The 25,193-nt window shown below is 44.2% G+C and overlaps 1 protein-coding gene across 12 annotated transcripts in view; it reads right to left on the minus strand.

The window, feature by feature from the left end:
* TRAPPC3L (trafficking protein particle complex subunit 3L) overlaps positions 1 to 25,193 on the minus strand; it is a 122,755-nt gene that overhangs the window by 45,597 nt on the left and 51,965 nt on the right. For 10 of the 12 annotated variants that reach the window (XM_056566380.1, XM_056566378.1, XM_056566376.1 and 7 more), the window contains one exon: positions 24,366 to 24,648. In XM_056566380.1, coding sequence (XP_056422355.1) covers positions 24,366 to 24,407 — 42 coding nt within the window. In that variant the 5' untranslated portion in view covers positions 24,408 to 24,648. The remainder of the gene's footprint in view (positions 1 to 24,365; positions 24,649 to 25,193) is intronic. The other 2 variants (XM_056566388.1, XM_056566387.1) reach the window with 1 other exon arrangement.

The raw sequence follows: 25,193 nt of genomic DNA on the forward strand, positions 1-25,193 counted from the left end.
TTGCATCTGCCAGAAGAATATTCCAATTTTTTGACAAGATGTCTCTAATTTGGGGAACCTGAGGTAAATCTTACCTGGCCATCCTTAGATTTATTAAATTTTGGTTGTTGTAAACTTCTCCTATTGGAATGTTTCGCTCTTAGGTAGGCACGTCAGATCCAGGTTTCTTTATAGCCTCTTTCAGAGAACCTACTCCAAAGTTCAATTGCACGGTTTTCAAATGCTTCATCCGTGGAACAGATTCTTCTTAATCTCAAAAATTGTCCAACAGGAATGCCTCTAATAAGATTCTGAGGATGAGATGATTGTGCATGAAGAAGGGAGTTGGTTGCAGTCGCTTTTCGAAAAAGGTCAGACTGTACGTACCCTTGTTTGTCCACCGTGAATGAGATGTCGAGGAAGTCCACGTTTTGTCTCCCAGCTCTATAGGTGAGTTTGATATTCAGATTGTTTGCGTTCAACGTTGTCATAAATGTCTGCAACTCCTCTGCTGACCCCTTCCAAACAAAAATGACATTGTCAATATATCGAGCCCACATCTGTAGTTTCTCAATGCCAGGGGGAGGGTCTGTCAAAAATATAGATCTTTCCCATGCCCCTAAGATGAGATTTGCATAAGAAGGCGCACAGGCCGCGCCCATCGCGGTACCTTGTACCTGTAAATAGTACACTTCCTTAAAAAGGAAGAAATTGTGGGTCAAGATAAAATTGAGGAGTTCCAATACGAACTCACCTATTTCTTTTTCTGTTTCGGACATCATCAGAAATTCACCAACAGCCCGGATACCATCCTGGTGGCGAATGGATGTGTACAAGGACTCCACGTCACTTGTAACAATCAGCATATTGTCATCTAGTTGGATGTTCTCCAGTCGACATAAGGCATCCGTTGTTTCTTTGATGTAAGACGGCAGCATTTCTACAAGGGGTCTAAGAACAGAATCAATCAATTTACAGGCAGGCTCACATAGATTCTTACATGCGGACACAATTGGTCTACCTGGTGGGGTTGCATTGGTTTATGCACTTTAGGGAGTAGGTAGAGAGTAGCGATCGTCGGATTGTCAACCATCAGATAAGTGCGTTGTTTGGGAGTAATAATACCTTTGGAGGTGGCCTGCGATAACAAGAAAGATAGTTCCTCCTGAAATTTGCTTAAAGGGTTGAAAGTGAACCTTTTATAACATGTTGTGTCCTTCAGCTGCCTATAAGCCTCTTTCTCATAGAGTTCAAGGGGCCATAACACGACATTGCCCCCTTTGTCTGAGGGTTTAATTACAATGTCAGACAGGCACGAAGCTGTTCAATAGCTAATCTCTCAGATTCTGAACAGTTGTCAAAATTACGGAAGGATGAGACTTGTTCAATCTCTCTAGATGTAACCTGAACAAAAATGTCAATATTTCAAGATAACGAGAGAGGGGGGAACTTACGTGAGCGTGCAGCCAATGTTTGGGGAAACCATTCCATATTAGGTGTTGTCTGTTCATCTGCAAGCTCCTCCAATGCTTCTAGTGCAAGAGTTTCATCTCGTGTGGAACAAAAAAAGGCTGAAGATTGATTGTGAAAGATTTTTTTTAAAAGTAATTTTCTTGCAAATAATTGCATGTCTTTTAGGACTTCAAAAACATCCACGCTGGTGGTAGGAGAGAAAGATAGGCCTCGATTAAGTACATGAATCTGATCATCAGTCAGTATATGTCTAGTTAAGTTGAAGATGTCTTCTATGTGTGGTACGAGAAGACACAGAGGATGTATCTGACATAGCTTCCTGTGATACCCCAGATGAGACGGATGCACTACGAACTCTATTCACAGGGTTGTTAAACTAGACTATAAATTAAATGTCTTTGAAAAAAAATGTAGACTATAAAATAATCTTAGTCTGTCATGTGTAAAATGGTTTATAGATAGACGTAACTGCAAAAGAACTGACGGTGTCCCCAAGGTCTTCAGCTAGCTATATTTGACACAATGGGCAGCTGACAAAACTATCTCCATCAATGTCCATAACAAAGCTCTTATAATGTGTAAATGATGTATGTCAGGCATCCACATGTTACATTTTCAAAGGGCTTGTATGTATGATGTATTAGGATTATCTGCTCAGCTACAGTCATCTTGCTAAACCTGGTCTGGAGAAGATCGAGGGGGTCCCAGCGGTCAACTCCCCCCCTCCCCCGCAATCAGACACTTTTCCCTACATGAAACCTCTCCCTTAAAGGGTACCTGTCATCATCTAAACTTTCCCTGATCCCCCTTCCCATCTGTCCCTTTCTCTAACTATGCCTATCCCTGTGTTTATTGAGGTTTAAAACGCTGTGGAAATACCTTTTTTTTATCCCTCTTCATTAGCTCAGGAACACTGTCTTTCTGAGGGGTGGAAGGAGGCGGGTCCTGGCAGGCATGATGTCACATGAAGCCTGGCTGGGGCTCTGCTTCTGCCAGTCTTCCTGTATGCTGCTCTCCCTCTGCAGCAGTGTTTCCCAACCAGGGCACCTCCAGCTGTTGCAAAACTACAACTCCCAGCATGCCCAGGCAGCCAACAGCTGTCCGGGCATGCTGGGAGTTGTAGTTTTGCAACAGCTGGAGGCACCCTGGTTGGGAAACACTGCTCTGCAGCTCTGCAGTGTGCATACAGACTAAGTACAGGGAAGGGACGGCAGCCTCTCTCTCTCTCCTGTGTCTCTCTGCACTAAAAAGTCAATGCTGAGAACCAGGGGCTGAGGGAGCAATTACAGAGGCAGTGATAATACAATAATACATGTATAAGTGATAATACAATGTATAAGATAACGTGTGGTGAGGGGCAGGGAGAACACAGAGCAGGGGGGAGGGGGACGTGACTGGCTGTTATATGAGAGGCATGTGCAGGCTTGTAGCTCACAGTACTGAACTTCCGGTGGAAGGACCAGAGCCCTTCAGCATTAGTCCTAAAAGTTGTACACTTACTATGAAAAGCATAGGATGCTGCTTGCAGACCAGGCATAGAAGAGTGACCCCTAGTGGCCAAAAGTATAAAATGAAAAAACTGGTATAAATATTAATATTTTTTAATGAAGATATATTACAATATCTCTTCATTAATGATTATGAACAACATATTAAAAGTTTTTGTTGATGACAGGTACTCTTTAATCATCATTGAAGCAATAGAAATAATAAGTCAGTCAAAGTCAATGAGCATACACAAAAACTACTATCCTCGGGTAACTCACAATGTCATGGCTAAATAATGGTGCTTTTTTTTTTTTTCCAATAAACAAACATAATGGGAACAATACTGCCCCCCCCCCTCCCCTTAACTCTACAGTGCAAGGCAACAGTGCTAACCACTTACCTTTACCCCTAGCATATACAAAACCGCACATAAATCAAAGGGGCTCCCCTTTAAAATAAAATAAAGGGAGAGTAAGGTGGCTCAGTGGTTGCCACTTTTGCCTTTCAGTGCTGGGGTCCTAGGTTCAAATCCCACCAAGGACAACATCTGCAATGAGTTACTACAGTGCCTTGCAAAAGTGTTCACCCCCTTGATTTTTTCCTCTGGTGCAACCAATTACCTTCAGAAGTCACATAATTAGTGAAATGATGTCAACCTATGTACAATCTAAGTGTCACATGGTCTGTCATTACATATACACACCTCTTTTGAAAGCCCCCAGAGCCTGCAACACCTACACAAGAGGCATCAGTAACCAAACACTGCCATGAAGACCAAGGAACTCTCCAAACAAGTGAGGGACAATGTTGTTGAGAAGTACAAGTCAGGGTTAGGTTATAAAGAAATATCCAAATCTTTGATGATTCCCAGGAGCACCATCAAATCTATCATAACCAAATAGAAAGAAAATGGCACAACAGCAAAACCTGTCAAGAGACGGCCGCCCACCAAAACTCACAGACCGGGCAAGGAGGGCATTAATCAGAGAGGCAGCACAAAGACCTAAGATAACCCTGGAGGAGCTGCAGAGTTCCACAGCAGAGACTGGAATATCTGTACATAGGACGACAATAAGCCGTAAGCCTTTACTTTCAGCTAAAAAACAAAAAGGCATGTTTTGAGTTTGCAAAATGTCATGTGGGAGACTCCCAAAATGTATGGAGGAAGGTGCTCTGGTCTGATGAGACAACTAAAATTTAACTTTTCGGACAGCAAAGAAAATGCTATGTCTGACGCAAATCCAACACATCACATCACCCAAAGAACACCATCCCTACAGTGAAACATGGTGGCAACATCAGCAGCCAGGACTGGGAAACTGGTCAGAGTTGAGTGAAAGATGGATGTTGTTAAATACAGGGATATTCTTGAGCAAAACCTGTACCACTCTGTGCATGATTTGAGGCGAGTACGGAGGTTCACCTTCCAGCAGGACAATGACCCCAAACACACTACTAAAGCAAAACACTTTAGTGGTTTAAGGGGAAACATGTAAATTTGCTGGAATGGCCAAGTCAAATCCCAGATCTCAATCCAATCGAAAATCTGTGGTCAGATTTAAAGATTGTGTTCACATTTACAAACCATCCAACTTGAAGGAGCTGGAGCAGTTTTGCAAGGAGGAACGGGCAGAAATCCCAGTGGTAACATGTGGCAAGCTCATAGAGACTTATCCAAAGCGACTTGGAGCTGTGATTGCAGCAAAAGGTGGCTCTAAAAAGTATTGACTTTAGGGGGGAGAATAGTTATGCACATTGACTTTTTCTGTTATTTTGTCCTATTTGTTGTTTGCTTCACAATAAAAAAATTAAAAAAAACATCTCCAAAGTTGTGGGTATGTTCTGTAAATTGAATGATCTTAATGCTCAAACAATCCATGTTAATTATAATTAATAACTGCCCATTAGCAACTTCTTCATGTACCAGTCGGTGCGTTGGAAGCAGTTACGAAGTGCAAATCGAGTTAACAGAGGGAGATGATAATATACATGGTTAATGTGGTGAAGGATCTTAAAAGGGGTTATCCAGGAATAGAAAAACACGGCTACTTTCTTTCAAAAACAGCTCCTCGTCTGTCTCCAGGTAAGGTGTGTTTCTGCAGCTCAGTTCAAATAAAGTGAATGGATCCAAGTTGTAATACCACACCCAACCTGGAGACAGACATGGAGCTGTTTTTGAAAGAAATTAGCTATGTTTTTCTATTCAGTCCATTTTAAACAAAAGTCCACTTTACTACTGATCAAAGAAATTGAAGTAACAGGTGCATAATTGCAGAATATTCTTTAGTGGTGCTGCCATGCATATATGAAGAAGCAAGTTTGATAGACAGTTGCTCAAAACCCAAGGAACACTCTTGAGTCTGGGGTAAATGAACCCTATATGTAGATAAGAGGTGCTATGCAAGCATAGTCCACATGTGATGAATATGGGGGGCAATCCTAAAGACTAGGGATGTCCCGATACCATTTTTTTAAGTCTGAGTACGAGTACCGATACTTTAATTCCAGTACTTGCCGATACCAAGTATGAGTACTTTTATTTTAAAGGGAATCTGACACCAGGGTGACCTGGTTTCTGGCGCTGCTTACCGTGCTGATATGTGGGTTCCTTGTTGTGTACAATGGAGACGGCTGCTGTAGTATGAGCCAAGATTCCTCTCTTCTCCATTGGACAGAACAGGGAATTTGCATTGGCGGCATTGGCCAGAGCGATTGCGCTGACGTTCACATGGTGAATAGCGGTAGAAACCGGGTAACCTGCACTATCTACATATAAATTGAAGTTAGTGTAGGTGACTCTGCTGTAAGATTGCCTTTAATAGTAGGTAGTATCCATTTGTAGGTAGTATAGATAGCTGCAGACATTAGTAGCAGCCCCACCCCTGTAGACCACAGCCCCCCCCCCTTGTAGACAGGCCCCCCCTTGTAGACCGCGCCCCCGTGTCCCAGTTGTAGACAACAGGCCCCCCTTGTAAACAGTGTTCCCTCTTGTCCCCCTTACAGACAGCAGACCCCCCCCCCCTTGTAGACAGTGGACACCCTTCTTGTAGACAGGGAGCAGGGTCCCCCCTTGTAGGGAGCAGGCCAGCCCCTTGTAGGGAGCAGGCCCCCCCTTATAGAAAGCAGGCCCCCCTTATAGACAGCAGCCCCCCCTTATAGACAGCAGGCCCCCCCCTTATAGACAGCTGTCCCCCCTTATAGACAGCAGCCCCACTTATAGACAGCAGGCCCCCCTTATATATAGCAGCCCCCCCTTATAGACAGCAGACCCCTCCATATAGACAGCAGCCCCCCCCCTTATAGATTGAAGTCCCCCCCTTATAGACAGCAGCCCCCCGCCTTATAGGCAGCAGCCCCCCCCCCTTATAGACAGCTCACCTGCGGCTGTCCTCGGGTGTTGCCGCTCCGCTGTCCCGTTCTCCCGATCGCATCATTGCGTCCTATGGAGGAGCATGTGACATACACGTCACTCTGCTTCCTGGGTAGCGTTACGCTGGGCACAGGGAAGGAGGAGTGACGTGTATGTCATATGCTCCTCCATGGAACGCCATGATGCGATCAGGACAGCGGCCGCACAGCAGCAGGTATCGGACATGGTATCGGGGGACATTAAACGAGTCCTCAATACCATGCAAATGCCGAGTATGGGCCCCGATACCGATACTAGTATCGGTATCGGGACATCCCTACTAAAGACAATGAAAAATATTCACTTCTGACAGAGAGCATTTTGGACAACAGGGGTTACTAGAGAAGGACATTTTGGCCATCAATTTAGGAAAAAAATTACCCTATGAAAGATCATAAGGGCGATTTATTTGATCATAGGGCAGTAGGATATTTAGTTTAACTTAGTTCAGCTAAGTAATTTATAGAGAAAACTTAAAGGAAAACTGTCAGCTTGCTCCCACCGCACTAACCAGCGGTACTGGCTGATCAGGGGGATGCTGATCAGTTTGATGCCTACCGTGCCCGGATCCGCCCGGCCAAAATCTTTGTTCTTCCATATATGTTAATTAGGTGCTAACTGACACAGGCGGGGTAACTGGCACTCTGACGTCAGCGGCTGCCAGTCGCAGCGCCGCCGATCAGCCAGTACCGCTGGTTAGTAATAAAAATGGAGTGTATTTAGCCATGACTGAAACACTGTTTAAAGGGGCACTCCTGTGGAAAATGATTTTTTTCAAATCAACTGATGCCAGAAATTTGTAAATGACTTCTTTTTAAAAATCCTAATCCTTCCAGTACTTATCAGCTGCTATATGCTCCAGAGTAGGAGCAAATCCCCATAGAACACCTATCCTGCTCTGTACAGTTCCTGACATGGACAAAGGTGTCAGCAGAGAGCACTGTGGTCAGACAGAAAAGAAATTCAAAAAGAAAAGAACTTCCTGTGGAGCATACAGCAGCTGATAAGTACTGGAAGGATTAAGATTTTTAAATAGAAGTAATTTACAAATCTGTTTAACTTTCTGACACCAGTTGATTTAAAAAAAAAAATTCCACCGGCGTACCGTGATCCCTAACTTCAAGCAGATGAGTCGCAGTACTAAATCTACATAGTGTCTAAGGTAAATTTAATAAAAGTGCTAAAAATTTATGAAGGGCCTCAAAAAAAGAGAGAAAAGAGGTCGCATACATTAATACAATTACTGTGTTTTAAGTACCTATAGAAAGGGAGTGTCATGCATCTTCTGGCCAAGATGAAACAGCATTTAGATTCTATTAGTTTTCCTGTGTTGTCTCCTGAGAGCCGACAGTTGATGGAAGGGCATATTACAGGAAATCTTAGATGCTATAACGGATCCAAGGGAAAGGCACTGGGCCTGGATGGGTTGTACTGGTTCCTCACCTTTTAGTGATGTATCAGGATTCCAAAATGGCCTCCTTCTGGACTCCCTTTATGAGGCCACTATTGTGGCTTTTCTGAAGCCAGATAAAGACCCGTTAGCCTGTGGTTCCTATCGATCTATTTCTCTCCTTAATCTTGACTATAAGATTTATACCCTGTATATTGGATGGATGGGGATGGATGTGTGTGGTTTAAAAGTGGTTAAAGCAATAAGTATCTGAGGATGCTTATTTGTACTGATTTTCAAAATAAATATTATATAAATGCTCTCCTATTCCTATTTTCTGTGAAGGATACATTCAAAGCTCAGGTGCCCTTGCCTTTTACAGTGCTCGGATGCATTAATTTGGTTAAGATGGTGATTTTGCCAAAGTGCCTAATATTCTTGCACACGCCTCTCAATATGTGCTGATGTCATTTTTTGTTAACAATTTTAAAAATTCTACTTTCTGCTTTTGTATGGGGCAGTAATCGGTCTAATCCGATTTGCAGGGTGGTATGGCTCTACCCGATTTTTTCCTCTATTATATAGCGGGGCGGCTTTGTTATTTGGCAGTCTGGACAAAGGCTGGTATACTCCCTAATCGAAAACACTATCTGACATATTATCTGAGCCTCCAGCAGTTGTGGTCTGTACTGGAGGATAGATTCAGCTCTGCTGGGCTTAGTTGTTTCTTCATCGTTTGGCTGGCCGCTAAAAGATTGCTCTGGGTACTTTGATACTATGGTGGACCAATCTTCATGGTACAATCCAGGGTCGGACTGGGACCAAAAATAGGCCTGGGCATTTTAGATTAAGCAGCCCATTTTGATAGTGGGAGTGGCTATGTGGAGGTGGAGCTAGAAATGGGCCAAATGTTAATCATACATTCTTTTTTCCCATAAACTTACATAGAGCACATAGAGCACATTAATGTTAAAAATACGGACTCAATCTTGTCATAGATTGTGGGCAGGGCCGGTTATAATACCTTATTGATGCTGTATTTCTCTCGCTATTTCACTTTCAATATTGTATGTAATTGTTTTTCATATATGTTTAATAAACTTGTTGTCACTCAGACATATTATTTATTCATAAGTGACTCCGATTGGTTTTCTTTGTTGTTGCATATTTATATGGAGTTCACAAACTGATGTCCATACATACAACAGGGGATATACCTGTACAACACTAAAGTATATTACTAGAGTACATTTTTTTCCTCGGTGTGTTGCCTGCTGGTTTTGTACCACAAAACCCAGGTAAAACCAATGATAACTCCCCCCAATAACTTCACCAGCAGAATAGTGGATCAGGGATGGACGGAGCGATCAGGGATGGACAGAGGGATCAGGGATGGACAGAGGGATCAGGGATGGATGGGGAATCAGGAATGGACGGACGGAGGGATCAGGGATGGAAGGAGGGATCAGGGATGGATGGAGGGACCAGGGATGGATGGAGAGATCATGAATGGACAGAGGGATCATGGATGGACAGAGAGATCAGGGATGGACGGAGGGATCATGGATGGACAGAGGGACCAGGGATGGACAGAGGGACCGGGGATGGACAGAGGCATCAAGGATGGATGGGGGATCAGGGATGGATGGACAGAGGGACCAGGGATGGACAGAGGGATCAGAGATGGACAGAGGGATCAGGGATGGACAGAAAGATCAGAGATGGCTGGATGGAGGGATCAGGGATGGACAGAGAGATCAGGGATGGATGGATGGAGGGATTGGGGATGGACAGAGTGGTCTGGAGAGGACAAGGGGGGCTTGGGGAGGTGAACAAAAGGATTTAGAAGGGACATACTGCGTGTCATTGATGGCACTATAAGTTTCCCTTCCCCTCTCACTGGCTGTTCTGCCCGGCAGTGTTAGTGTTAAACTTGCTGGTATAAACAAATCTTCCAGATAACACATGAGCAGCCAGAGAGGAGATACGACCTGGGCCCTGATGATAATAATGATGATGATTTCCCCCCGGCCAGAATTACAGCAGACTCCAAGTGGAAGATAAGTTAAGATAAGTGACTGACATAACTGAAGGCCTTGCTTCCTCAGCGGGCTGTCTCTCCTCTCTGTCAGCTCTGTGATCCCTGAGGAGGGAGGAGATTAGGCCTCTCTCCTTCTCTCTCTGTGCGGAGCTCTTAAAGCGGCAGCCCCAGCACTTAAGGTGGCAGCCTCGGGCTGCAGCTTCACAGTATTTAAGATAGGCCACAGACGGCCTGGCCCACAGAGAAAATGCCCGGTATGCCCGATGGCCAGTCTGGCCCTGGTACAATCCTTCTTTTACCCACTCATGAATTAGTCCCCTCATAGGTATGTCCAAATACTGGATAGTCTACACGTCCATACTGCCCAACGTTACAAGGATGTTCTTTGGAGCTAGGTTCTCTGTCTTATTTTTTATGCTCTATGATGGCTGGTGTGGATGGCACTACACTGGGTTATAGTGTGGGTGAACAGGAGTCCAATGAGGAGTAGGTCTGAATATTAGTAATGAGCGGCATTGCCCATATTCGAATTCGCGATATTTCACGAATATATAGACGAACATTAGTCCTATATTCGTGAAATTCGCATATTTGTTATATTCGTAAATGCGAATATTCACATATGCGAATATTCGCTTAATCGAGGAAGAAAACAGTGAGGGGGTGGGAAACTTTACTAATGGTTATTGGGATGTTGTTGATAACCTCTGACAAGTGTATTTACATAATTTTAGTTGGCCCACAAGTGAAAAGAAGGAATATGCGAATATTCACATATGAGAATATGCGGAAAAAAGTGTATATTCGTAATTTTGAATAAATAGCGGAAATATTCACAAATTCACGAATTTACGATATTCGCGATAAAAATTCGAAATGCAAATGTTTGCTCCCAACACTACTGAAGATATGTCCCCCAGAAGATCCTCTGCTGAATTCAGTGAATTGCGCACAGGAGGCGGGGCTTTGCCAGCTCAATTTACATATTCATTGTCTGTGAATATACTTCACAAGGATGTGGAGTCACAGACAATGATTATGTAAATTGAGCTGGCGAAGCCTTGCCCCCTGTGCAAAAGTTACTCAATTTAGCAGAGGATCTTCTGAGGGACATATCTTAGGACCTACTGGACATATTTAAGAAAGTGACCACTCAATGGACTTCTGTTTACCCACACTATAATCCAGAGTATTGGGTTCAGTGTGGTTGAACTGGCTGACAGATTTCCACAGAAGAAGTCCCCATTATGGCAGTATAGAGGCCTCCACAATATTTTTATAAAGAGAAGTAAAATGGTAAAGTAAAATTACTTGCTTGCCTCATATAATATTGATGATCCTAATTGGAATTGACTAGTGTTGCTCGCGAATATTCGCAATTCGAATATTATTCGCGAATATCGCATATCGCATATCGCGTTTTTTTTATTTTAATTTTTTCTTCACAGTACACATCACAGTGATCACCCCTCTCTGCTTCCAGCTTGTGTGGTGTAAAGAAGGCTCTAATATTACTGTGTGAGACTGGCGTGCGTAAATTCGCATATGCGAAAATTAGCATATGCGAATTTTCGCATATGCTAATTTTGTATATGCCAATATTCACATATGTTAATTTTCGCATACGTGCATTTTCGCATATGCGAAAATAAAACGAGAATATAACGAATATGCGAATATCCACGAATATATGACGAATATTCGTCCATATATTCGCGAATATTCGCGAATTCGAATATGGCCTATGCCGCTCAACACTAGAATTGACACATAAAGGTATCCTTCCACTGGATGAAATATAACCTTGGATGTCCTAGTGTACTATAAAATAAAGTAGTTAGAAGGGGGGTGAGGCTCTGTACAGCTTTCATTGAGGCTCTGTGCAGCTGTCAATCAAGCTCAGTGCAAAGAAACACTTCCTGAGTTTGGTCTCCTGCCAGGCCGGGAGTAGACCAAACTCACTGTATTAATTGAGGCAGGGAACAGAAAGGAGCCTCCTAGTGGCCGTTTTTTCTATTGCATTTTGAACATATTTATGTTGTTAATTTTAACCCCTTAAGGACCCAGCCCATTTTCACCTTAAGGACTCGAACATTTTTTGCAAATCTGACCACTGTCACTTTAAGCATTAATAACTCTGGGATGCTTTTACTTTTCATTCTGATTCTGAGATTTTTTTTTCGTGACATATTCTACTTTATGTTAGTGGAAAATTTTCATCAATACTTGCATCATTTTTTGGTGAAAAATTCCACAATTTTATGAAAAATTTTAAATGTTTGCATTTTTTTAACTTTGAAACTCTCTGCTTATTAGGGAAATGGACATCCCAAATAAATGATATATTGATTCACATATACAATATGTCTACTTTATGTTTGCATCATAAACTTGACATGCTTTTACTTTTGGAAGCATCAGAGGGCAATTTTCAGCAGCAATTTTCAAATTTTTCACAACATTTTCAAAATCAGAGACCAGTTCAGGTTTGAAGTGGATTTGAGGGGCCTTCATATTAGAAATACCCCATAAATGACCCCATTATAAAAACTGCACCCCTCAAAGTATACAAAATGACATTCCGAAGGTTTGTTAACCCTTTAGGTGTTTCACAGGAATAGCAGCAAGATTAAGGAGAAAATTCTAAATCTTCATTTTTTTCACTATCATGTTCTTGTAGACCCAGTTTTGGAATTTTTACAAGTGGTAAAAGGAGAAAATGTGTAACACAATTTCTCTTGAGTAAGGAAATACCTCATTTGCGAATGTAAAGTGCTCTGTGGGTGCACTAGAGGGCTCAGAAGCAAAGGAGCAACAATGGGATTTTGGAGAGTGAATTTTGCTGAAATGGTTTTTGGGGGGCATGTCACATTTAGGAAGCCCCTATGATGCCATAACAGCAAAAAAACAAACAAACACATAACATACTATTTTGGAAAATACACCCCTCAATGCACGTAACAAGGGGTACAGTGAACCTTAACACCCCACTGGTGTCTGACGACTTTTCTGTAAAGTTGGATGTGTAAATGACATTTTTTTTCACTAAAATGCATTTCCCCCCAAATTTACCATTTTTACAAGAGGTAATAGGAGAATACGCCCCACAAAAGTAGTAACCCAATTTCTTCTGAGTATGGAAATACCCCATGTGTGGACATAAAGTGCTCTGCTGGCGCACTACAATGCTCAGAAGAGAAGGAGCCACATTTGGCTTTTTGAAAGCAAATTTTGCTGAAATTGTTTTTGGGGGCATGTCACATTTAGGAAGCCTCTATGGTGCCTTAACAGCTAAAAAAAAAAAAAAAAACACATGGCATACTATTTTGGAAACTACACCCCTCAAGGCACGTAACAAGGGGTACAGTGAGCCTTTACACCCTACAGGTGTTTGACAAATTTCTGCTAAAGTTGGACGTGAAAATGAAAAATTAGATTTTTTTTCACCAAAATGCTGGTTACCCCAAATGTTTCATTTTCACAAGGGGTAATAGGAGAAAAAGCCTCCCAAAATTTTTAACCCCATTTTTTCTAAGTATGAAAATACCCTCAGAAGAGAAGGAGCGCCATAAGGCTTTTGAAGAGAGAATTTGTTTGGAATGGAAGTCGGGGACCATGTCTGTTTACAAAGCCCCCATGGTAACAGAACAATAGACCACTCCACATGTGACCTTATACCGGAAACTACACCCCTCATGGAATGTAATAAGTAGTGCAGTGATCATTTACACCCCACTGGCATTTGACAGATCTTTGGAACAGTGGGCTGTGCAAATGAAAAATTTAATTTTTAATTTAAACGGACCACTGTTCCAAAAATCTGTCAGACACCTGTGGGGTGTAAATGCTCACTGCACCCCTTATTACATTCCTTGAGGGGTGTAGTTTCCAAAATGGGGTTACATGTGGGGGGGGGGGGGTCCACTGTTCTGGCACCATGGGGGTTTTGTAAATGCACATGGCTTTCGATCCCAGACACATTCTCTCTCCAAAAGCCCAATGGCACTCCTCTTCTGAGCCCTGTAGTGCGCCTGCAGAGCACTTTACATCCACATATAGGGTATTTATATACTCAGAAGAAATGGTGTTGCAAATTAGTTTTTTTTCCTATTACCCCTTGTGAAAATAAAAAATTTGGGATAACACCAGCATTTTAGTGAAAAAACTAAATGTTTTCATTTTTACGTCCAACTTTAACGAAAATTCGTCAAACACCTGTGGGGTGTCAAGGCTCACTATACCCCATGTTACATTCCGTGAGGGGTGTACTTTCCAAAATGGGGTCACGTGTTTTTTTTTCTGCGTTTATGTCAGAACCCCTGTAACAATCAGCCACCCCTGTGCAAATCACCTCAAATGTACATGGCACTCTTACTCCTGAGCCTTGTTGTGCACCCGCAGAGCATTTTACATCCACATATGGGGTATTTCTGCGTTACAAATTTTGGTGGTCTTTGTTTCCTTTTACCTCTTTTGAAAATAAAAAGTGTGGGGCAACACCGGCATGTTAGTGTAAAAATTATTATTTTTTTTTTTTACAATAAAATGCTGGAGTAGACCCCAACTTTACCTTTTCATAATGGGTAAAAGGAGAAAAAGCCCACCAAGATTTGTTAGTCAATTTTTCCCGAGTACAGAAACACCCCATATGTGGCCCTAAACTGTTGCCTTAAAGGGAACCTATCACTAAGTTTTACCCTAAATAATGAGTGGTAACACATAATTGATTTTAATATCCCATGTTCTACCATGCCTGGATGTCTGTTGGTACATCTATAAAATATGGAGAAAACAACTTTTATAAATGTCACATGCTGTGTGTAAAGAAGGCTCAAGTAGTCAGTTGGGCATGCGGCTGATGAAGTAGTCACGATGCCCCGGGCTGTAAGCATGCTCATTCACACTCAAATAATGCCTATCTAGGCATGATTGAGCAGCTCAGTCAGGGTCCGATGTCATTGTTCACAGCTAGGCTGTCAAGCGTGTCTAGATAGGCGTGATTAGAGCCTGAATGGGTGTCCTTACAGCCCGGGGAGCCGCATGCCTGGTGACTACTTGAGCATGTCTGGTGACTACTTAACTCTCATTTACATACTGCGTGTGACAGTTAAAAAAGTTGTTTTCTCCACATTTAGAGATGTACCAGCAGACATCCAGGCATGGTAGGACACATAATATTAACCTTTATTATGTGTTACCACTCGTTGTATAGGGTAAAACTTAGTGAAGGGTTCCCTTTAAAATACGACAGGGCTCCGAAGTGAGAGAGTGCCATGCGCATTTGAGGCCTAAATTAGGGATTTGCATGGGACAGACCTGGATGCAAGAACTACACTTGCTTCCAATACCAAAATTACCCTATGCAGTGTTTCCCAAACAGAGTGCCTCCAGCCGTTGCAAAACTCCCAGCATGCCTGGACAGTCAATGGCTGTTCGGCAATACTGGGAGTTGTTTTTTGCAACAGCTGGAGGTTCCGTTTTGGAAACAGTGCTTTATCAGACGTTTCTTTTTTTATTAGGGGGCGGGGGGAGGTAACTGTGTAGGGGTATATGTATTTTACCCTTTATTTTGTGTAGTGTAGTGTCTTTAGGGTACATTCACAAGGGCGGGGGTTCACAGCGAGTTTCCAGCTGAGAGTTTGGGCTGCAGCGGAAACATTTCTGCATCTCAAACTTGCAGCGAGAAACTCGCTGTAAACCCGTCCGTGTAAATGTACCCTGTACCCTGGGGGGGGGGGGGGGGGGGCAAAACTCCAGCTATTGCAAGCATGCCTTTTGGCTGTCCGTGCATGCTGGGGGTTGTAGTTATGCAACAGCTGGAGGCACACTGGTTGCAGAACACTGAGAGTTTGTTACTTAACACAGTGTTTCCAAAACTACAACTCCCAGCATGCATGGTCTGGCAGTGCATGCTGGGAGTTATAGTTTTGCAACAGCTGGAGGCACACGGGTTGGGAAACACTGAGATAGGAAACAATGTTTCCCAACCAGTGTGCCTCAAGTTGTTTTAAAACTACAACTCCCAGCATGCCCAGACAACCGAAGGGCATGTTGGGAGTTGTAGTTGTGCAAAAACTGGAGGAGAACAGTTTGAAGACCACTGTGTAGTGGTGTCCAAACTGTAGCCCTCCAGATGTTGCAAAACTTCAACTCCAAGCATGTCCAGACTGCCCAGGCATGCTGGGAGTTGGAGTTTGGCAACATCTGAACGGACAGTCTCAGCATGCTTTGAATTGTAGTTTTGCAACATCTTGAGCTCTTCAGTTTGGACATCACTGTATAGTGGTCTCCAAACTGTGCCCTTCCAGATGTTGCAAAACTACAGCTCCCAGCATGCCGAGACTGTCCAGGCATGCTGGGAGTTGTAGTTCTGCAACATCTGAAGGGCTACAGTTTAGAGGCCACTACACAATGGACTCCAAACTGTGGCTCTCCAGATGTTGCAAAACTACAACTCCCAGCATGCACAGACAGCCAAAGGCTATCTGGGCATGCTGGGAGTTGCAGTTTTGAAACTCCTTGAAGAAGCAGAGATCAGCGATCTTCACTGCTGCCTCTGACGCCGCCGCTGCCTCCACTTGCCTGCCGTCTCCTTTCCAGTCCCCACATGATCTCAGGTAACTCCACCCCTCCCCCCCCCCATCCCCCCCCCCCCCGCCATCAACGGCCTCCGCAGCCGTCGCCACTAATCTTCCCCCGCTCTGCCCAGACTTCCAGGGGCCGGCAGAGTGGGTGTCACGATGCCGGCTGGCAGGTAGTGGATCCTCTGTGCCAGAGAGGGATTGGCGTGGACCGTGCTAGTGGATCGGTTCTAAGCCACTACTGGTTTTCACCAGAGCCCGCCGCAAAGCGGGATGGTCTTGCTGCGGCGGTAGTGACCAGGTCGTATCCACTAGCAACGGCTCAACCTCTCTGACTGCTGAAGATAGGCGCGGTACAAGGGAGTACACAGGTGAACACACTAATTGGAACCACTGCGCCAATCAGCGGCGCAGTGGCCCTTTAAATCGCAGAGACCCGGTGCGCGCGCGCCCTAGGGAGCGGGGCCGCGCGCGCCGGCACAGGACAGACGGAGAGCGAGTCAGGTACGGGAGCCGGGATGCGCATCGCGAGCGGGCGCTACCCGCATCGCGAATCGCATCCCGGCTGGAGACGGTATCGCAGCGCACCGGGTCAGTGGAGCTGCCCGGAGCGCTGCGGTAGCGAGAGAGAAGCGAGCGCTCCGGGGAGGAGCGGGGACCCGGAGCGCTCGGCGTAACAGTACCCCCCCCCTTGGGTCTCCTCCTCTTCTTAGAGCCTGAGAACCTGAGGAGCAGACTTTTGTCTAGGATGTTGTCCTCAGGTTCCCAGGATCTCTCTTCAGGTCCACAGCCCTCCCAATCCACCAAAAAGAACTTTTTTCCTCTGACCGTCTTGGAGGCCAGTATCTCTTTCACTGAGAAGACGTCAGAAGAACCGGAGACAGGAGTGGGAGAAACTAATTTGGGAGAGAAACGGTTGATGATGAGTGGTTTAAGAAGAGAGACATGAAAGGCATTAGGAATACGGAGAGAAGGAGGAAGAAGAAGTTTGTAAGAGACAGGATTAATTTGGCACAAGACTTTGAAGGGACCAAGATAGCGTGGACCCAGTTTGTAACTGGGGACACGAAAGCGGACATATTTAGCGGAGAGCCATACCTTGTCTCCGGGAGCAAAAATGGGGGGAGCTCTTCTTTTCTTATCGGCAAACTTTTTCATGCGAGATGAAGCCTGTAAAAGAGAAACTTGGGTCTCTTTCCATATGGTGGAAAGATCACGAGTCACTTCATCTACCGCGGGCAAACCAGAGGGCAAGGGAGTAGGGAGGGGGGGAAGAGGGTGACGGCCGTACACCACGAAAAATGGGGATTTGGAGGAAGATTCAGAGACTCTAAAGTTATACGAGAATTCGGCCCATGGTAGAAGATCTGCCCAATCATCCTGGCGGGAGGAAACAAAATGTCGTAAATAATCACCCAAGACCTGGTTAATTCTTTCTACTTGTCCATTGGATTGAGGATGATATGCAGAAGAAAAGTTTAATTTAATCTTGAGTTGTTTACAGAGAGCCCTCCAGAATTTTGACACGAATTGGAGGCCTCTATCCGAGACTATTTGTGTGGGCAACCCGTGAAGACGAAAAATGTGTACAAAAAATTGTTTAGCCAACTGAGGCGCTGAAGGAAGAGGGATGAAATGTGCCATCTTGGAGAATCGATCAACGACCACCCAAACAACAGTGTTGCCACGGGATGGGGGTAGGTCTGTAATAAAATCCATACCAATCAGAGACCAAGGCTGTTCGGGGACAGGCAGAGGATGAAGAAAACCAGCGGGCTTCTGGCGAGGAGTCTTATCCCGAGCACAGACAGTGCAGGCTCGCACAAAGTCCACGACATCCGTCTCCAGAGTCGGCCACCAATAGAAGCGAGAGACGAGTTGCACAGATTTCTTGATGCCTGTATGACCTGCGAGATGGGAGGAGTGACCCCATTTGAGGATTCCGAGGCGTTGGCGTGGAGAGACGAAGGTCTTTCCTGGAGGAGTTTGCCTGATGGAGGCTGGAGAAGTGGAGATCAGGCAGTCAGGAGGAATGATGTGTTGCGGAGAGAGTTCAACTTCCGAGGCATCCGAGGAACGAGAGAGAGCATCGGCCCTAATGTTCTTATCGGCAGGCCGAAAGTGAATTTCAAAATTAAATCGGGCAAAGAACAGAGACCACCTGGCCTGGCGAGGATTCAGCCGTTGGGCAGACTGGAGATAGGAGAGGTTCTTGTGATCGGTGTAAATAATAACAGGAAATCTTGATCCCTCCAGCAGATGCCTCCATTCCTCAAGTGCTAATTTAATGGCTAGAAGCTCTCGATCCCCGATGGAGTAGTTCCTCTCCGCCGGAGAGAAGGTCCTAGAAAAAAAACCACAAGTAACAGCATGCCTGGAAGAATTTTTTTGTAGAAGGACCGCTCCAGCTCCTACAGAGGAGGCATCAACCTCCAATAGGAAGGGTTTAGATGGGTCAGGTCTGGAGAGCACGGGAGCCGAAGAAAAGGCAGACTTGAGCCGTTTAAAGGCGTCTTCCGCTTGAGGAGGCCAAGACTTGGGATTGGCATTTTTTTGGGTTAAAGCCACGATAGGGGCCACAACGGTAGAAAAATGTGGAATAAATTGCCTGTAATAATTGGCGAACCCCAAAAAACGTTGGATAGCACGGAGTCCGGAGGGGCGTGGCCAATCTAAGACGGCAGAGAGTTTGTCTGGATCCATTTGTAGTCCCTGGCCAGAGACCAAGTATCCTAGGAAAGGAAGAGATTGGCATTCAAACAGACATTTCTCTATCTTGGCATAAAGTTGATTATCACGAAGTCTCTGAAGAACCATACGGACATGCTGGCGGTGTTCTTCTAGATTGGCAGAAAAAATCAGGATATCGTCCAGATATACAACAACACAGGAGTATAAGAGATCACGAAAAATTTCATTAACAAAGTCTTGGAAGACGGCAGGGGCGTTGCACAGGCCAAAGGGCATGACCAGATACTCAAAGTGTCCATCTCTAGTGTTAAATGCCGTTTTCCATTCATCCCCCTCTCTGATGCGGATGAGATTATAAGCACCTCTTAAGTCCAGTTTGGTAAAGATGTGGGCACCTTGGAGGCGATCAAAGAGTTCAGAGATGAGGGGTAGAGGGTAGCGGTTCTTTATCGTGATTTTATTAAGACCGCGGTAGTCAATGCAAGGGCGTAGAGAGCCATCTTTTTTGGACACAAAGAAAAATCCGGCTCCGGCAGGAGAGGAGGATTTACGGATAAAGCCTTTTTTTAAATTTTCCTGGATGTACTCCGACATAGCAAGAGTCTCTGGGGCGGACAGAGGATAGATTCTGCCCCGGGGTGGAGTAGTGCCCGGGAGGAGGTCAATAGGACAATCATAAGGCCTGTGAGGAGGTAGAGTCTCAGCTTGTTTTTTGCAAAAAACATCCGCAAAGTCCATATAGGCCTTAGGGAGACCGGTTACAGGGGGAACCACAGAGTCACGGCAAGGGGTACTGGGAACCGGTTTTAGGCAGTCCTTGAAACAAGAGGGCCCCCAACTCTTGATCTCCCCAGTGGACCAATCCAGGGTTGGGGAATGGAGTTGAAGCCAGGGTAGTCCAAGGAGGATTTCGGAAGTGCAATTGGGGAGGACCAAAAATTCAATCTTCTCGTGATGAGGTCCGATGCACATTAGAAGGGGCTCCGTGCGGAAACGTATGGTACAATCCAATCTTTCATTGTTTACACAATTGATGTAGAGGGGTCTGGCGAGACTGGTCACTGGGATGTTGAACCTGTTGACGAGAGAGGCCAAAATAAAATTTCCTGCAGATCCGGAATCCAAGAAGGCCATAGTAGAGAAGGAGAAGGCAGAGGCAGATATCCGCACAGGCACAGTAAGACGTGGAGAAGCAGAGTAGACATCAAGGACTGTCTCACCTTTGTGCGGAGTCAGCGTACGTCTTTCCAGGCGGGGAGGACGGATAGGACAATCCTTCAGGAAGTGTTCGGTACTGGCACAGTACAGCCAGAGATTCTCCATGCGGCGTCGTGTCCTCTCTTGAGGTGTCAGGCGAGACCGGTCGACCTGCATAGCCTCCACGGCGGGAGGCACAGAAACGGATTGCAGGGGACCAGAGGAGAGAGGAGCCGGGGAGAAAAAACGTCTTGTGCGAACAAAGTCCATATCCTGGCGGAGCTCCTGACGCCTTTCGGAAAAACGCATGTCAATGCGAGTGGCAAGATGGATGAGTTCATGTAGGTTAGCAGGGATTTCTCGTGCGGCCAGAACATCTTTAATGTTGCTGGATAGGCCTTTTTTAAAGGTCGCGCAGAGGGCCTCATTATTCCAGGATAATTCTGAAGCAAGAGTACGGAATTGTACGGCGTACTCGCCAACGGAAGAATTACCCTGGACCAGGTTCAACAGGGCAGTCTCAGCAGAAGAGGCTCGGGCAGGTTCCTCAAAGACACTTCGAATTTCTGAGAAGAAGGAGTGTATAGAGGCAGTGACGGGGTCATTGCGGTCCCAGAGCGGTGTGGCCCATGACAGAGCTTTTCCAGACAGAAGGCTGACTACGAAAGCCACCTTAGACCATCGCGAATCGCATCCCGGCTGGAGACGGTATCGCAGCGCACCGGGTCAGTGGAGCTGCCCGGAGCGCTGCGGTAGCGAGAGAGAAGCGAGCGCTCCGGGGAGGAGCGGGGACCCGGAGCGCTCGGCGTAACAGTGGGGAATCTGAACTTTCACCCCTTGCCCCTGCCGAGCGATCTGTCGGTCAGTCCTGACTGGCCAATTGCAGGGGATAGGAGGAGAACAAAAATGTGTATATTTTTTGGTGAAAATATAATGTCTCTACAGCTATTGCCTGTGAGTCTCTGTGAGGAGACTAAAAACAGTGAGGGCGGGACAAGCAAGGCTCTGTGCAGGCTACTCACTTGTCAATCATCCTGCTGTGTGAGCCGGGGGCATGTCACAGAGCCTCAGTGTACAGAGCCCTGCTTGTCCTTAGTGTACAGAGCCCTGCTTGTCCTCAGTGCACAGAGCCCTGCTTGTCCTCAGTGCACAGAGCCCTGCTTGTCCTCACTGCACAGAGCCCTGCTTGTCCTCACTGCACAGAGCCCTGCTTGCCCTCACTGCACAGAGCCCTGCTTGTCCTCACTGCATAGAGGCCTGCTTGTCCTCACTGCACAGAGCCCTTCTTGTCCTCAGTATACAGAGCCCTGCTTGTCCTCAGTGCACAGAGCCCTACTTGTCCTCAGTGTACAGAGCCCTGTTTGTCCTCAGTGCACAGAGCCCTGCTGGTCCTCAGTTCACAGAGCCCTGCTTGTCCTCAGTGTACAGAGCCTTGCTTGTCCTTAGTGTACAGAGCCCTGCTTGCTCTCAGTGTACAGAGCCCTGCTTGTCCTCAGTGCACAGAGCCCTGCTGGTCCTCAGTGCACAGAGCCCTGCTGGTCCTCAATGTACAGAGCCCTGCTTGTCCTCAGTACACAGAGCCCTGCTTGTCCTCAGTGTACAGAGCCCTGCTTGTCCTCAGTGTACAGAGCTCTGCTTGTCCTCAGTGCACAGAGCCCTGCTTGTTCTCACTGCCCAGAGCCCTGTTTGTCCTCAGTGCACAGAGCCCTGCTTGTCCTCAGTGTACAGAGCCCTGCTTGTCCTCAGTGCACAGAGCCCTGCTTGTCCTCAGTGTACAGAGCCCTACTTGTCCTCAGTGTACAGAGCCCTGCTTGTCCTCACTGCACAGAGCCCTGGTTGTCCTCACTGCACAGAGCCCTGCTTGTCCTCACTGCACAGAGCCCTACTTGTCCTCACTGCACAGAGCCTTGCTTGTCCCTCCCACACTTACTGTATTTTGTCTCTTCACAGAAACACACAGGAATAGCTGCTGGTACAAAATTACTGTATACAATGTTTTTAACCAATACAGTATGAGGTCGTGATATGAGGACGGGATATGAGGTTGAAATATGAGGAGGGGATTTGGGTTGCCAATGCTCCACACAACTTGGTGTCTAAGACTACCATTGTGACTTCCCCAGCACCATTTACAAAATCAGATGAACTTGGCTGTCAGGGACCCAGGCTGCTTCTGTAGAGCATAAATATGGACTTTTAGTGCAAGTCAAAAGCTCACAAACTATCACAGAAGCCCTGGGAGGGTACCGAGTTATAGTCTACCAGAGTCAGTACCAGGAGAGCACGACAGGAGAAAATAGCAGGCAAAAGAATAAAGAGTAACAGCCTTACTTTAAGTATTAACAAGTTCTGCAGCAAATGGATTACTGGTATACAAGCAAGACGTTTATGGGAACTGGTGCACCATAAGCAACGCAATCTGTTGGGATTTTTCACTGAGTATCAATTTTTCCATCAACACAGACATAAAAATAATAGTCAATAATTATATTTTCTTGTTGTATTACTCTTTAAAAATCAATGTCCCCTTGAGACAGAATGTGCACTACTTAACTTACTTACCTTAACCCATTAAGAACGCAGCCAATTTTGGCCTTTAGAGCAAAGACTCATTTTCCAAGCCTGACCTGTCTTACTTTATGCCCCAATAATAACATTAGAATAGATTCTGAGATTGTTTTCATGACACATTGTATTGTATGTTACTGGTTATTTTAAGTTGACAATGGTATGTTACTGGTTATTTTTAAGCAAACTTTTGTGGAAACACTTGGTAAAAAAATAGCATTTTTTGTGATATGAAATCATCTGATTTTATTAATAGTCATACCACATAAATGATTAAATAAATCAGATTAAACCGATGTCTCCTTTATAATGGCATAATTTAGTAACTAACCTGACATATTTAGATAAGAAGGCTTCGAAGTGTAGTAGCATATTTTCAAATTTCAAAATCTCTTTTCTCAAAATTTATTTAAGGGGCCTGTATGCTAGAAACCTACATTTAGGAATATTGTTAATTCAGTATGTGGTTCAGAGGAATTAAAGCAAGTCAGAGGTGAAAATTATTTTTTTTTTTACAAATAATATTTTTTTTTCTGTAACGCAACCAATATTAACAGAAATATTTAACTCTATATTATTCAGACTTTGCAGGTTTTAGAACTATCCCATGAGTGGCAATAGTGCGTTGCTTGACTCACACACAGGCCTCAGAAATACTGCATGTATTTTAAGACTTATTTTCAATTATAACACATAGCTAACACAGTATCTTATGGTTGTTTAATCCAACCAGATATTAATAGCCATATAAAACAGCCAAAACTCTATATCAATAAGAAATGTTGTTACATATGTATGTCACAGATCAAACAAATGGCAAACTGGACATGAAAAGAAATTTGCTAATTTTTTTTTCTCTAATATGTTTCTTTAATTGACTTTAATTTAAAAAATTCACACATCAGCTGGTGTTCTATGGAAATTGCACTTTGTGTATATGTGTGTAAGATAGCAAAATTGGTTTGTAAATCTCTATGGAAAAGAGATTGTCCCACTCACACACATTCCCTATAACTTGCTGAGGAATATGTTGGTACAAAAATTTGAGTTAAGTATCAGTTTGAAAACATGTTAGGAAAAAAAAACGACATAGTCTGCCCTCGCAGCTTTTTTATTTTTTTTTACTAAGTTTTAGCTTATATAATATTAAGCAATGGATGCCTTTACATTACTTACGTTCAAATACATACTTTGTTGGGCAATGGGTTAAATCATACACATTTTTGCTAACATACCCAAAACCTAAATAGAGCAATCTGGTACATGACAATTATGATCACTTAAATTACAGAATGTCTAAAACATACGGTCTATGCTGATGTCCACATATAAAAGGAGGGTATTATACTGCTATATAGTCAAGATACATAAGATCCATTCACATGGATTGTAATAAATTCTACAGTAAATGAAAAATAGGGTTGTGCCAAAAATAGGATAAAGCATACTGTCATGCAAGTACAATGCAAAACCAACAAAAGAAAGATGCAAATGGAGCCTGAATTATATTATCCCAAGAAATAAAATACTAGCTATACACAGGCTTACTATTTTGAAGATTTCTTGCTTTCGGTTTGATGACCTTGCCATGTCAAGGATCCGGGAATAGAAGGATAACGGTGATAACTGGTCTCAGCGGTACTTTGTTTGTCTGTATCCTTAGCTTGTTTTTCGTTCATTGCATTGATCTTGTGTTTCCTCTTGTCTCTAGTGATGTTGTACACTTTGCTGCTCCTCCTACAATGTGCATGCATTTAGCACTGGAAAGCAAATTGATTGCCAGAGAGATGGTTTAAAAGCACAATAACCTGACTCAGATTAAATAATGTGGCTGTTCCATTTAGGTAGAAGGAAAAAAAAAATAACCAAATTACTTCTAATCATTCAGATTACTGCAGTTATTTTATGATATATTATTACAAACAGAAGGGCCTTAATGGATGTTCAGATAAATTAAAAAGGACCATAATGATGGTTATGACAATAGATGTGACTTGGATAAAGGAGAACTCCGTAGAAAAAGAAATTGCTTTAACCCCTTAAGGACCCAGCATATTTTCACTGTAGGACCCGGCCATTTTTTGAACATCTGACCACTGTCACTTTAAACATTAATAACTCTGGGATGCTTTTACCTTTCATTCTGATTCCGAGATTTTTTTTCGTGACATATTCTACTTTATGATAGTGGTAAAATTTTGTCGATATTTGCATCATTTCTTGGTGAAAAATGCAAAAATTTGATTAAAAAAATTGAAAATTTAGCTTTTTTTTTTTTTTACTTTGAAGCTCTCTGCTTATAAGAAAAATGAACATTCCAAATAAATTATAAATTGATTCACATATACAATATGTCTACTTTATGTTTCCATCATA

The sequence above is a fragment of the Hyla sarda genome, chromosome 3, assembly GCF_029499605.1.
Source record: "Hyla sarda isolate aHylSar1 chromosome 3, aHylSar1.hap1, whole genome shotgun sequence".
Lineage (NCBI taxonomy): Eukaryota > Metazoa > Chordata > Amphibia > Anura > Hylidae > Hyla > Hyla sarda.